Source organism: Labrus bergylta, chromosome 24, assembly GCF_963930695.1.
Source record: "Labrus bergylta chromosome 24, fLabBer1.1, whole genome shotgun sequence".
Taxonomy (NCBI): Eukaryota; Metazoa; Chordata; class Actinopteri; order Labriformes; family Labridae; genus Labrus; species Labrus bergylta.
In genome coordinates this window covers 9,796,985-9,811,705 of record NC_089218.1, presented here as the reverse complement: position 1 = coordinate 9,811,705, position 14,721 = coordinate 9,796,985, and the positions used below count along the sequence as shown (strand labels likewise).

Genomic DNA, 14,721 nt, shown 5'->3' with positions numbered 1-14,721 from the left:
ATGCAGCCTTCCTGTGAAAAACATTGCTATTACTATTATGAATCAAACTATTTCCACAGCGCGTTGAACCCACGAGTAAAATATTTTAGGTCATACAAATAAAGAGAGTGAAGCAGTAAATAAAAAGTCAGGTCTCTTATCTCAGTATGTTTTATTAAAATGTTCACTCATTCAGTCCATCACGGTAACAAAATTGTCATTGTTTTGTGAAATGTGCAATCGCCACGGGTCAGTTAAAAACACAGGTCACATGTTACAAAACAGAAAGTGCTACATTTTACGCCGTGTCTGTGTTGACGTGAAACTAACGCTTTGATCCCTTAAATCCAGAAACGTAAAAGAAGTGCAAACATTTGTAAACAGAACACAAAGAATCAGAAAGTTTATACAAAGTGCAACAAGAACAGTTTCATTAACGCTCCTTTTTAAGTGTTAATATGTACCAATTTGTGTTGCTATGGTGACACAGTGGTGCAAACACATTCAGATTTTTTCCTTTTGGTCACATTTAAAAGTGAATAATATCGCATCAATAAATATATATATATATATGGACATTAATAATAAGCTTTGAACATAAGTACATACTTTTAATGTTTCGCTTGTAAAAATTTGACCAAATGTGCCCAAACTCTCAGGGACTGATTACATTTTACATTTCACATGCCAGAGGGAAAACACCTGATTAGTCAAAACGTTTTATTCAAAATAAATACCTCAATAAATAAATAAATAAATACAGTGTTGAGGCTCATAAAAACTGGCAGCCCTCTTCAGCAGGTGAGTATTACTGGTAGCCTACAGTCAGTGGCTTATTGCACAAGAGCGACGGGGAACGACTCCCCCTTGGCACGGACCAATGAGATAAAAACAACCCGCCTTCCCCGAAGAAATTCTGCATAGAGCGAGATCAGAGTGGCCCCCTTTTGGATTACATTGAATTATTTTCTCTATGCAGGATCTCAGATTTAAGGTCAACTTTTTGGTTCAAATACCCCCCAAGGAAATTTCTCATGTCGAGGGTGTAGTGGATTACCCCAGCCAGCGGGGCGCCACTGCACCTCTCCTGCACGGTTTCACCTGTTCCATCAGTAGCAGCCGTCTCTCCAGGCGCTGTCACGAAGGGCACTGAGGGTGGACAAGCTCTTTGGAGGAGTCAGCAAACTGCAGGAGGACAATACAAAAAGTGGAAATCATCTTTATTTTTGCAGGTATTTCAACATAAACTCATCAATCACATAACTGCACAGCTTCTCCATGACCCCTTTTCATATTGAACCTGTTATTACCCATGGAGCGAGGGCCTTCAGTATCACAGCCCCCACCCTCTGGAACGACCTCATTCAAAAAGCTCCTCAAAGTAGAAGTAACTGCTTCCCTATTCCACTTCTATTTTCATTGTTTCTGTTACAGCGTGTAACTGTAGCTGGGAATAAACGTGATTCTGATCCTGACGTGTCGGACTAACAGTGAAGTCGAAGCTGCTGATGGCGTGAGTGGAAATGAGGAGAGGGAGGACTGTACATGTGAGCACTGTGGATTATCTGAGTCATAATAATCCACTTAAAAGATGAGATAACTGAAGAAGTGATGGACTCATCGACACACTCACAAGTCTACTCAATGTGTCATTTTTCTGATTGTATTGTAGAAATAAATCAGGTACATAGACGTGCTGATTTTGTTTTTCTTTAAATGCTTCTACAAAGAAACTCTTACAGAGAGCACTTTAAAAGCATGAAGACCGACTAAACACAAATATTCTGATATCTTGAATCTTGCCATGAAGATATGTCTTTGGGGAATGAAAGGAAGTGTACCTTCGTGCTGGTTGGGCCATCTTGCTGCGGGGCGTGGAGCTTGTAGGGCCGATGAAGGAGGCGGGCCGGGGCAGGCCGCTGCGTGCCGCGGTCAGGGTGGAAGTGGACATGGGTTGTTTACTGAGCAGAGGGATCCCGCTGTTAGCCCCCATGCTCGTATTTAGAGACTGGAGGCTGGTGGAGGTGGGCATGGACGGGGAGCCCTTGATGGTGGGGCTGACGTAGGCGGTGGCTTTTAGCGGCTGCCGTGATAAGGAGGTGAAGTTTCCGACGCTCTGGACCCGGTTTTGGAGCTGGCCTGGGGAGGGGACTGGAGAGAGAGAGAGAGAGAGAGAGAGAGAGAGAAACTAGAAAAGCGCACCGTCTTCATATCCAACTCATTTAGAAGAGAACGCCGGTCTTACTTGAGGACTGCAGTCTAGCCAGCCCACTGGACGAATCAAAACTCTGGCTGTTACGAAGCAAAGAAGGGGAAGCGCAAGGATTGGTTGGAACGGGCACACTTGGCATGCTGGGAGTTCTGACGAGGTTAGGCATGCTCCGCCGCAGTTTATCTAAGACACACAGACGGATAGATTTGAAATGATGAATCCGCCCAATTCAGCGGCTTCAATCACAACAGAAAGAAATATGATGGATGCAGAGTTTGCAGTGACAGCTGTTGGTCCGACTCGATCCCTTTAAAAGACAACATGAAGCTGGCTGTGATCTCCTTTACTGTTACCGCCCCCTCGCTCACTCCTAACTCTTAATCCCATCAAACTCTCTCTGCGGCCGTCTCAGAGCTTAAAGAGTTGTACAAGAGGCTTAAGGCAGAGTTATTATTAAGTGCTGAGGACATGGTGCTGGTCAGTGTGTACTGGTAATGCTCCGTTAGTTAGACTCTTACTGAAAGCGACTGAAGAGCACATCTGTTAGTATCAATGGCTTGAGCAGAAACAAGAGTTCAACGTTGTAACATCGTCCACTTACTCTCATATTCGGCTGGGCGCCATGATGGAGTTTCCCCCGAAACAAAACGGCCAACAACAACACACAAATATACAAATACACACGTCAACATGTAAAACAGAGAGATCATCATTAGAAGTGTTGACAGCAATCACACAGGATAACGTCTAAGGTAGCGTTTTTTTTTAATATTTACTATTATAGACGAGCAAGAAGACGCCATTCATTAAGACTGGGGGAGTGGCATCATGGGAAAGTGTAGGCCTTTGGTGTCATCTCTTTTGTCTCTTGTGAATCCACTGACTCAGGTGGAGTAATGTTTCTTTACATCAGATCAGTGATCGTAGTGAGTCCCCTTCTTGTTTTTATTTGGTCTCCTGTGTGTTATATCTGACTGCTAAATGCTACACAAGCTGGCTGCTATGCTAACATTGTTTGATGTCTGGTGGACATGTTTGCGTACGGCAGGAGGAAACTGAACATCAGAAAACTAAGAAAACAAGGAAACTAAACTAAACCAAAACAATGAGCTGCAAGGCTCTAAAACGCTGTAGATAATATGATATTTCTCACACCTAAAAAAAATAATTTTAAGACTTTTTTAAGGCCTTCTTATCATTTAGATACACTTTATTATTTGATCTGCTGGTCATAGACACATATTGATAGTTGCAGCTTTAAAGCTTTGTGGACGTAGGATCTGTCACTTCTCACCTGATCCTGGTCTGAAGCCCTGCGACTCGGCCGTGCAGAGGCTGCCGAGTCCCAGTCCCAGTCCCAGTCCCAGTCCCAGGCCGAGTCCCTGCGGCTGCGTTTGGGGTTGAGCTGGAAAGGCGAACCCAGCGGAGGGGTACGGAGGAGTGGAGGGGGTGGAAGGAGGGGTGCACAGGGAGCTTGTGCTTCTTCGCCAGTCTCGGATGCTGGAGAAGGTGTGGGAGTGCGGGAGGCGGGTGAGGCGCGGCTGCGGCGGCGGCAGGAGGCCGTAGTCTTCGTCGTCCTCCTCCTCGTCTTCCTCCTCCAGGTCGGGCCCGGCGCTGAGCTGGCTGAGCTGGAAGGTGAAGCTCTGGCTGCGGCGGTTGGCGAGCATGCTCGACGTGCTGGCGAAGTCCTGCCTTAGACCTGGGGGGGGGGGCGAGACATGAGGAACGGCGTGCCACACACACACACACACACACACACACACACACACACAGAAACACACAAACATCACCTCCTGGGGTTAATGAAGCTGAAGTAGCGATGAGCTCTGAGATCTGGTGATTGATGTTAAAATATTAGAGAGGAGGGAACGACAGAGTCAGACGTCAATCAACACACAACTAACACAGAAACAATGATTAACACAGAAACAACAGTCAGCCTCATTTAAACCATAACTGAATGTTTCTGCCCGACCAGTTTGGGGAACAATCTCCTCAAAATAAGATCTATCTTCTGGTGAAATGCAGACGGCCAAGTCCTGCACAGTTCGGAACTGAATAACTCCTTTTTCCTCTTTAGACGTGTTCAATCTAAAACAGCTGCTGTGTTCGAATGTAAGCCCAGTCCATAACTTACTCTCCTCCTGCAGTCGGGCCATGACCTGGACGTCTGTGAGGTCCTGCAGCTTGTATCCGAGAGCGATGCAGTCCTCCTCCACCTCGAAGGCGCCGAGGTCGCTGTCTATGGACGACTGAGGACTGAAGGCCATGCGTCGGAGGCTGCGACCTTTGGAAGAAATCAAATAAATCAAGTCATCTATTTTGTATTTGGACAACGTCTCCTTGACGGTGTACTTCTTCCTGCATGATTCAACCCAGACTGAAGAGAAGCACCCTCAACTCCTCTGAGTGTCCTCCACATCAGAATCAAGAAACCTAACGCAGCTCGGAGAATTAGAGCGTTAAGCGCCACTGAAGCAGAAGCATCATCACAGAGGTGACACTCACTTCTCCTGGGTTAATCATATTCCTGATATCTGCTCGCTGAAATAATCCTCTCCATCGTCACTGTCATCATTATTATTAATAAGTACGTCACAGGACGACATCCCTGCAGCTTATTGGTCCTTTAGGAGTCGCTCTTTATGGTTGTTGTAGTTCATTTAAGCTCTGCTGCATTAAAACTCTTTACAGGACAGTTTTTTAGGACCTTCACAGTTATCTGGACCGCCTCTGGACCATAGACTGTAAATAATAACGTTATATATGCCGATGACTATGTTCTGGACAGGCACACTGCTGCTATGAGAAATATCATTGTTAAATATTTGACAGCATGGAGTCTGAAGTCTGAGACTAATCTATCAAATAGTGAACAGGAAGAATCTGGAGGATTAGAAACATCTTTTCTGATAACTCTGGAGACTCAGTTTTACATTTTGTTGCACAAACTTCAACTTAGTAATGTAAGAACTGTTGGGACTCGCTGACACAACCTCTTAGTTTGATCTGTGACCCTGTGGAGGATCTGCCTGTAGCCAAAAATAACTTCAATAACATTTGTGTCACAGAGATTGATATCATTGATTTTTTTTTTAGATTTGAAACAACATGCAGCAGGTCTAAGTGACTTTTTCCACACCAAATTCTCGTTTCAGAGCAGCACCGTCATGGAACTGAGCCTTGAGCGAAACCAGAGATTCCTTGCAGCGCTTCATTTCTGCTGCTGACTCCAGCCCCCCCCCCCCTTCTCTCTCTCACGTTCCCTGCAGCTTTGCCCTCTGCTGAGTCTGGATCATTCGTTTTTTTCCATCCCGAATAATGCACACACACAAAAAAAAAAAAAATCTGTGGCACAGTTTTATATGTGAAACTGAAGCGCTGCTGTAAGCTGCAGAGATAATATATTCTCTTCCTCCCACGACTTATAATAATATCTTACAATCTCGACCCAGTTCTGCACAGAGCGTCTTCACCTGCATCTTAATATTCCTGCAGAAGTCGACGAGTGTTCACTTTATGTTCTGCTCCATACGAGGCAGGGGATCTGATAACTGAAGTTAAGGGTCAGAAGAAGAGATACTGAGGCTTACTGCGGCTGTGGGGGAAGAAGGTGGGAGTCCTCTCAGCTACAGGGGAGAGCTCCTTCCCTACAGGACTCAGGGTCCGGTGCAGGACAGGGTGGAGCGGGGAGGAGAGGGGAGGAGCTAAAGGAAGGAGAGTAGTTTAAAAAATAATAATCTGTCAGAACTGTCAAAACATGCTGCAAAAAGAGTGTATGTTGTGTGTTTACCAGGTCTGTCCAGTGACTGAGGGGTGGAGCAGGGTTTGGCAGAAGGGGGAACACTGATGGGGGACATTCCGGCCACTCGGCTCAGAGGAGGCCCGGGAGAGGAAGTGGAGGAGGAAGGGGAGGGGGTGGAGAGGGAGCTACGCCACCGGGAGACTGAGGAGAGAGAGGGAACAAGCAGAGGGGAAATTACTAACATTTACAGCATCCACACTTCAAAAAGCACATATGAACTATTTAGTCTCAAACATTTTAAATCAGGATTTTTCCTCAGCCGTCTTCACACTTATTTCCCCCTGTGTTAGAATACAAAACAAGTATTAAAATAAGCCTTAAATTGTCCTACAACAGTAACACACACACACACACACACGTTAGAAGAGAGTGCAGCAGTGTGCAGCCGTTACCTCACCAACACTGTGACTGTCACCAAAAGCTCTATTCAGCAGCTCCACAACAAAGCTTTGTTAAACACCACAACAAAGAAGCACACACACACTTCACACTGCAGCTGTACCTGGTGCTCAGTGCTTCAGACACACACTTACACAGTCTCACACACACACACACACACACACACAGTTACTATTCATAGATGTAGTGAAGAAACTGAAGCACCGAGACGATATGCTGGGAACAAAGAGGGACTTCTCTCTGTTACCTGTCAATGCCAATAAAAACCACTTTGATATGAGGGGGGGCTGAGTTCCTTTCATGTAAACTGTAACCATGGCAACAGCTGCTCATTTCACTGTACTCAACCTCAGGAGAAGGGGGAGGGGGGGGGGGGGGGGGGGGGGGGCGACAAAGCGGGGGCCGAGCTGGTGGGAGCATTCCTCCGCCGCTTACAGTTTAATGCTCAGACTTCATATGTGTGAGAGACAGTGAGAGAGAGAGAGAGAGTGGGAGTGAGAGAGAGAGAGAGAGAGAGAGAGAGAGAGAGAGAGAGAGAGAGAGAGAGAGAGAGAGAGAGGCATTACAGCTTGTGATGCAACAAGCTGCACAGCTGCTGTAAGTTCACGGGGCCGAGCCGAGACAAAGCCAGAGGTGGTCTACTTAACCCAGATACTGAGTGAGACCACAGTGTGAAAGCTGAAATGTGGACCCTAGAAGGTCAAATAAGACTGGTTAAGATGGGCTTAAAACTTCAGAAACCTTTCCTCAATGTTGATCGATTTGTGCTGTTTTTTTATTTCATTTATAGTACTTCACTTTGTCCTCGTCATATGGACTGGATCTTCTTCATACTGTCGTGCTGTGATTGGCCATGAAGTTCGGGTTGTCCGTGTTGCCTACTTCATTTTGTGACTTGCATTTGAATCAAAGGACTTTGTATACTCTGCATTAGTTATCATTATAGATCAGACAGCGTTAAAGGCCTTTCTGTCTGACGGTTTTCTGTGAAAGAGAAAAAACGGAAACATGGAGCATCGATGCACCAGTTAGCTAATATTTGTTTTCCTACAAAAAAGGATGACAGCAACTTTTAGAATGAAGTCAATTAATAGACATTAGTGGCCGCTCAGCTAGCAGCCCCCTGACAAAAGCTCATTGGAAATAGACCTTCGCCCTTTTGGTTGTTTTGAACAGCAAACTGCTTCTGTTTCAAAAACAAGGATCACTGAAGGCATCCAAAGACAAAGCTTCTCATATATGTTTCTTTTTTATACCAGAAGTGCCTAAAATGGAGACGCTTTCATGAAGTGGCCTTGTTGCCAATAAAGAAGTGCAGCATGAAATGGCTCATTTTTCAAAGTGTGAGAACAGAAGGAACTCGCCTACGCAGGTGAGTGCAGCCCCATCTCTCTTCTTATTAAAAGCTTCATGGTAAGCTGTCTGTTCTGCTCAGGCCGTGGGAGCTGTTGCCTCAATTCACACGTAACACACGCTGCCTACACACACAGCCCTGTACGCTGCCTACACACATAGCCACACACACACACACACACACACACACACACACACACACACACACACACACACACACACACACACACACACACACACACACACACACACACACACACACACACACACACACACACACACACACACACACACACACACACACACACACACACACACACACACACACACACACACACACACACACACACACACACACACACACACACACACACACACACACACACACACACACACAGAGAAGCCTACAAAGGTTGTCATCGATCAGACGAGGGTTTCTGCAGACAGACATCTTGACACAAACGTGATCGGCTTCATCCAGGTCGCCTGTCGATTGGCTCGAGATTCAAAATCTATTCTTAAAAAGTCAATTCAGGTGCATGAGGTAACCATGGCAACGCTGAACACAAAACCAAATGTCAGATACTCAGTCATAACTTTTTTTTCATGCACTTGTAACCATGGCAGCCGATACTTTTTAAGGACGCTGATCGTCCTCAAAGTGTTTTGTTGTTTCTCTGTATTTCTTGAAACGTCTGTCTTTGGGATTAATTTAAGTGATACGCGTGATCATGGCAGACATTCAGAGGTCGTGTGACCTCGACCAGATCCGCTTAATGCTATTAGAGATGTACAGATTAGCCTGTGTAAATTCTATTGTCCTCATTGAGCCCCATTAGTCACATTGTAGAGATGAAGGTGATCCAACTTCAAACTGCTGCAGAGTCCTGTTTCACAGTCGAACTAGGTCCCTTTATGAAATAAACACTTCACATGAAGCACGACAAATACTCAAGAAGAAGTATGTGAACTGCGGGGACAGACTGGTTCCTCCTCAAGACATCAGGAGGAGCATCTAGCTGTGAATTGAGGATGAGTTGCTCCTGGTGGAGATTTGTTTAGTGTGAGTCAGTGAGCTCCTGTGTTTACACTTTGTGCTTCACTTCAAGATCGCCTGAAGGAGAACTGCACTCTGGAAACTCCTCCGCTGCCTCCGTCTGTAACGTGGGTAGAAGCCACCTGAATGCATGTGGCTTATGAAATAAAGAAGATGACAAACTTATAAACTAAGACAGGAGAGGAAAGACGAGACAAGGGATGGAAGAGTGATGCAGTAAGGGCAGAACGGGCGAGGAGACGGAAACACACCCCAGACTGAACTCCAGCTGAACTCAGGAGAGACGTTTCCAGCATCGTGTATTTGACACTGAGCTCATTTGAGTGAGGCTGAGGCTACTTACAGCTACCGTACCGAATCACCCAAATACTTCGACCTTACTTCTGAGTTAAACAGAAGAAAACGAGCGGATGAACTTCGTCGTCATAAACGCAGGATTTTTCACAATAAAACAATTATTACAGAAAACTGATCTGTCATCTCATACCTTGTTCCAGTCGGAGGGACAGCGACCTCCTGGCGTCCTCCACCTCCGACTTGGGACAGTCCAGAGCTTTCCGGCACCACTGCAGAGGACTGATGGAGTCCTCCGAGGACTCACAGGCTCTTGACGGCGTGTACAACCTGGAGAGAGAGACGCAGATTGAAACGCTGAATGTCCAAAAGTTATCTCTGGTCTCTGCTGTTCTTCAAGTTTTACACAATCTCTTGCGTTTGCAGCATGACCACCCTGAATCCAAGATTTTCCCACCACCAAGTTGGAACCTAATGACGTGACAGTTAATGATAGCTAGCTTGAGCTTCATCTGGCTGCAAAATGGTTTTAAATACAACTAAACATGTTGTTAAAGCATGACCATTAAAGCCACACGTGCATCCAGATCATCAAATCTACAGATCGCAGTCGATTGTGCAGCTCCAATACAACACTGAACTTGAAACATCTTGTTGAACACGATCATTTATTACCTGCATTAAGGTATTCTTATGTTTCCTCTCTAACTGTTGAATGCTGCATTGGATCGTCCTGCTTTAAAGTCACATTCATATCGTTTCAGTGACTAAATGAAAATGGATCCAAAGAGGCGCTGTTTCAGCTTTTGTTGTTTTTGTATTTCAAGAAGAAGAAACTTGACAAAGTCTGATTCTTTTCAGACTCTACTTCCTGTCTGATCACAATCAGGCCGCCATCTTTCCTTTGTGCCTCCAACTCATCACCACAAGTCACAAAAATCTCTCTCTCTCTCTCTCTCTCTCTCTCTCTCTCACGTTCTCTCAAGCCTTGAGATGTGAAAAAGACAAGCTGCTCTGTTCAAACAGAGAGAGAGAGAGAGAGAGAGAGAGAGGATCAGTTTATTCTGAACTCTGAGATTCCTGCTCTGCGGGCAACACGGAGCGATCTGAATTATAGATTATAAAACCTCTGCTGACATCAGGTGAGAGGGGGACCTGAGGGGAGGCGGGGGGTGGGAGGGGGGACACAAACACACACCTCAGATACTATTTTAGACACGGGGAGGGAGGGGACACGGCTGCAGCGTGAAAACGCCAAATAAAAGATGAGTCTGAGTTTGCTGCGGTGCAAAATCAGCTTCATCACATTGAGCATCACTTTGATCTTCTAGTCCGCCCCTCACTGACAGAAAAAAAAAAAAGAGGTAAGAAAACATAAAGCTGCACCGACATGTGTCAGAAAGTTTAAATGAAAAGAAAAATGATTAGAGGTAAAGTTTTTCTTCCAGGTGAACCAGGTCAAATGAAAACCCAGAGAGTCAGTCTCTGCACGTAAACTACAACCACAGACGATGGATTTACAGTGTCACAGTGTGAGTCTATTGATACAAACTAACAGACAATGACAACTGATTGCCAAATGATTGATTATCTGACAGCAAAGTAAAACAGTTCCGATAAAAAAAAAAAAACTGAACAGCAAACATCTGCACAACTTCACCTGATTCAGTTTCTTTTTAATCCCCTCACATGTGATTTTAAAGTTAAACTACATCTTTCTTTCCCACAGAAGAAGAAAAGTTGGCTGTAACAACATGTCCACTTTGGTTTTATATCGCAGCGTTTAAACTCTCGCGGCGGTTTAGGGTTTCGATTTCTCGATCGGCACAGTGGAAAGAGAAACACGATGTAAAAGCAGCCGGTACGGTTCCTGCACAGAGGAGGTTATCATGCTGTGTTATGAACAACGACGAGCGCTGAGAGAATCTGCACAGAAATCTCCCTCAAATGGATTTTGTATTTAGAGCGTGGTCTGCTGTGATTGGTTGGTTAATCAATACGTCTATTGACAGAATAATAACTCAGAGTCATTCACTTAGAAGACAAACCCTGATTACTCCTTTCTTCACATCCCTCTGGATTGATTTATTGGAATGTTTTGGTGACATATTTATAAGTCTGTACTTTGTTTCTGGTGACATCATCAATCTGTTACCCTTTACTCCGGTTTATAGGCGCCTACAACAACGCTCCGCTGTCTTCCTGTTGGTGTCTTTTGCACAAGGTTGGTAGTTTGTGCAGGAATCTGCAGCATCAACTTCTGATTCAGAGTTTGTCTCTGAATAAACACGTCACACTCTGGACAAAGACATATACACGTTTCAAACACTAAACTTCTCTTCCTGATTGTGACTCCGTGTCTTAGCTCAAAGTGTCACTCTCAGCATGTAAACACACTGATAGTAACTGTTTCCAGAGCTGAGATTGAAGTGATTAGTTGTTTCATCAATACGTCTATAACATGATTATTTTACAGCTCATTCATTAAAAGACTGACACTGATTACTCCTCATTTCTCGTCCCCATCGACTGATTATAATGGGACAAAAAAACAGGCCATTTAAAGACTTTGCTTTGGTTCTATTTACATCACCTGTCAGTGCACTTTGGGCGTCGATATGTGTGTGTTTCTTTGTGCTAAGCTGTGTGCACACTTTTTTTTTTACACAACTGAAGTTCCTAACGAATGAATAAAGTTATTTCAAGTTGAAGTTGAACGGACGTATCAAAGGCAACTTATTGATTATCTGTCAATCACTAACATATAACATGAACGAGTGCAGCCTCTGTTTAACTGTTAACTGTTTAAAGTCTGCAAGCTTCCTGTTGCTTTGTTTTCATGAATGATTGGTTGTTGCTGCAATCTTCCTGATTTTAAGCATCTCTTCGCTTTGCAACACATTTCGAAAAGGACTTAAAACTGAAGTTTAAACTACATTTACTCCTCCAGATCGATTTGAGCTCTTTGCATGAAAAGAAAACCACAAAGACTGAAATGTTCATTTTTGAGATGTCCACAGGACGGTTCATTCATGCTGCAAACGTTCACGCCCTGTCGTCAATTTGTATCTTTGCGACCACCAAACAGAAAAAACAATACAAAACATTTTTCCATAATTTCTTCAGTAGAAGACCATGAAAAGAAGTGTGAATGTTTTCTTTACGGGACTGGTTTTTCAGCTACTTTTAGGGGAGAAGTAAAGCAGAAACCTGGCATGAGGGATTAGAAATGTTCCTTGTGTTGCAGTGTGGACAGAGCAATGCAATGTAAAGGCAGCCATGGTGAAATGAATGTGTTCTCCTGCAAAGAGGATCTGAAGAATGACAGCTTAATGCAGGCCTTATAACAAGTATCCTCTCTTCCTCTCTGCTGCCTGCTTCACTGTCCAGGTGTGCTGCTTTGTCTCAGTGTTGGAGGATGCAGGACTAAAAAAAAAAAAACCCCACAAACAATGAGCAGCAGGATCTCTAAATCATACATGTGGCCTCTGTGTGCAACATGTATGCCCTAACACAGAGCAACAAATGGTTGAAAATGAACAGAAAGAGTAGATATTTACCAGGTTTCGTCAGAGTGATCCGAGCAGGACAGAGAGTCCAGGTCCAAAAGTTCCAGCTCGTCCAGAACCGACGGCTCGGATGCTTCCTCCCCATCATCTTCCTCCCAAGCAGCAGCCGCTCCATCCCCGCCTGTGTGAGGGTGGAAGTAGGGTGGAAGCTGGAAAGGCTCCTCCGTGGGCGTGAAGGACCCCGAGGACGGCTGACAGAGCGGTGAAGGCAGTGGGTTGGGCCGGCAGTAGGTCTTGAACGCCGGGGCCGGCGGCAGCGCATGCGGCCCGCCGGTGCAGCCGCTCGCCCGGGTCCGCAGCTGCTCGTTCTGCCGCTCCAGCTTCCGCACCAGCTCCTGCAGCTTCTTCACCTCCAGCTCGGCGTTCAGGGTGTTTCTGTTGCAGTCCACCTCCGGCATTATCGCGGGGTTCAGCACCGCTGCTTCCATTGGAAGGAAGGGAAGAAAAAAAAAAAAAACACACACAATGAAATCACTCCAAATGAGCGCACCTCCAACGTGGAAGAGAAATGGAGGACAGGTAGCTCCACGCTCACCCGACGCCCTCACACTGCCGTCTGTATTCTGGTAGCGGTAGTACTCTGTCTGGTACGTCTGTCTGATCTGGACTAATGAGAGACTGACTCTGACTGTATGACTCCACCCATCCTACACACACACACACACACACACACACACACACACACACACACACACACACACACACACACACACACACACACACACACACACACACACACACACACACAAGCCTCCACCCAATTAACAAAGCTGCTTGATTACAGGTAGATGTGCACCTGTCAGACGAAATTCTGGGCTTGATTCAAAGTTTCAAATTATATTATACATTTATGACAATGTATATCATTTCAATTTCAACTAAAATAATCATTTGAAAGCTGTTTATATAGTACCAGTCATTGTTTATTTATAAATGAACATCCAATTAATTGATAATCTAATTCATTTAAACTGATTAAAGTGTAACATATGGAGCAAAGGCACACCTGGTCTACGTGCATGCACACTTGGCGACATCTTTTGGCCAAAGCTAGTCATTACAGGCAGTGATTCATTTCTTTATTAGACGTTTTCTTAAAATAGAAAGAATAACTATTTCAGATCTTTAATTACAAAATACAACATTCTAAAATAAAACAATAACAATAACTTACACGTCTCTGTTTCTCTGTCCTGGAACATGTAATTTAGCAGCGATAGATCAGACTCCAAATGTTTAGAATTGATTAAAGTGTAGTCAAGCTAGCCGACATGCACGCTGGATATTTGGCGACATCTGGTGGCCAAACCTTGTTATCACAGGCTGCGTAATATTTCTGTTTAGTGCTTAAAATTAACTTTAACAAATCCCTTTCAATTACTTAGAACTTATATCATTGTTTCCTGTAATAGACTGTAGCAGACAGACAGTATTTATATATTAATATCCAATTAATTGATGATTTAATTATTCTAAACTGATTTAATTGAATTATAAATTATTATTATAATGGTAAACGCGTATATATATATATATATATATATATATATATTTGGCGGCATCTTGTGGCCACACTTTGTTATTACAGGCTGTGAACAATTCCTGGGTTAGCTTATTAGTGTTTCATTCAGATCATGATATATTTCAAGATAAAGATAAACTTTATTGAGCCCCCATGGGGGAACTTTTTGCGTTACAGAAGCTCAAGAAAACAGGAAACAGGAATATAATTAATATGTTATAACATATATTTATCAGTTAAATAAAAAAATACAATAATAAACTATTACAAGGTATCTTACACTTCCACTTGTGGAAAGAGTTATTGTTATGAAAAACACACACAGTGTGTAGCATTATTGAAATGAGTCATGAGGTGGTGATGCTGTTTAAGAGTCTGATTAAACAGTCTGACGGCAGATGGGATGAACGACCTGCGGTAGCGCTCTGTCTTTCAGGGTGGGTGTCTCAGTCTGCTGCTGAAGGAGCTGCTCAGAGCCCCCACAGTGTCTACAGGGGGTGAGAGGGGTTGTCCATGATGGATGTCAGCTTC

The 14,721-nt window shown here is 44.3% G+C and overlaps 1 protein-coding gene across 3 annotated transcripts; it reads right to left on the bottom strand.

Annotated features, from left to right (window-relative positions):
• Positions 1-134: 134 nt before the first annotated feature.
• Positions 135-13,284, bottom strand: LOC109984178 (SLAIN motif-containing protein 1). Of its 3 annotated transcripts, XM_020634212.3 has the most exons (10): positions 12,660-13,284; positions 9,293-9,429; positions 5,985-6,137; positions 5,785-5,898; positions 4,329-4,478; positions 3,486-3,890; positions 2,793-2,804; positions 2,225-2,374; positions 1,821-2,130; positions 135-1,164 (listed from the first exon to the last, which is right to left on the bottom strand). In XM_020634212.3, exons 1-10 carry the CDS (start codon positions 13,094-13,096, stop codon positions 1,089-1,091), a joined length of 1,944 nt encoding a protein of 647 aa, XP_020489868.2. In that variant the 5' UTR covers positions 13,097-13,284; the 3' UTR covers positions 135-1,088. The 3 variants fall into 3 exon arrangements, with proteins under 3 accessions (XP_020489868.2, XP_029133254.2, XP_065808156.1); XM_029277421.2 differs by lacking the exon at positions 2,793-2,804; XM_065952084.1 differs by lacking the exons at positions 5,785-5,898; positions 5,985-6,137.
• Positions 13,285-14,721: the final 1,437 nt, after the last annotated feature.

Excerpts from the sequence above, each read along its gene's own strand:
- LOC109984178 (XM_020634212.3), bottom strand. The coding sequence starts at position 13,096 with ATGGAAGCAGCGGTGCTGAACCCCGCGATAATGCCGGAGGTGGACTGC. Across the intron at positions 9,430-12,659 it reads GATCACTCTGACGAAACCTG|GTTGTACACGCCGTCAAGAG; the intron begins GTAAATATCTAC and ends CTCTCTCTCCAG. Across the intron at positions 4,479-5,784 it reads CTTCTTCCCCCACAGCCGCA|GTCGCAGCCTCCGACGCATG; the intron begins GTAAGCCTCAGT and ends TTTCTTCCAAAG.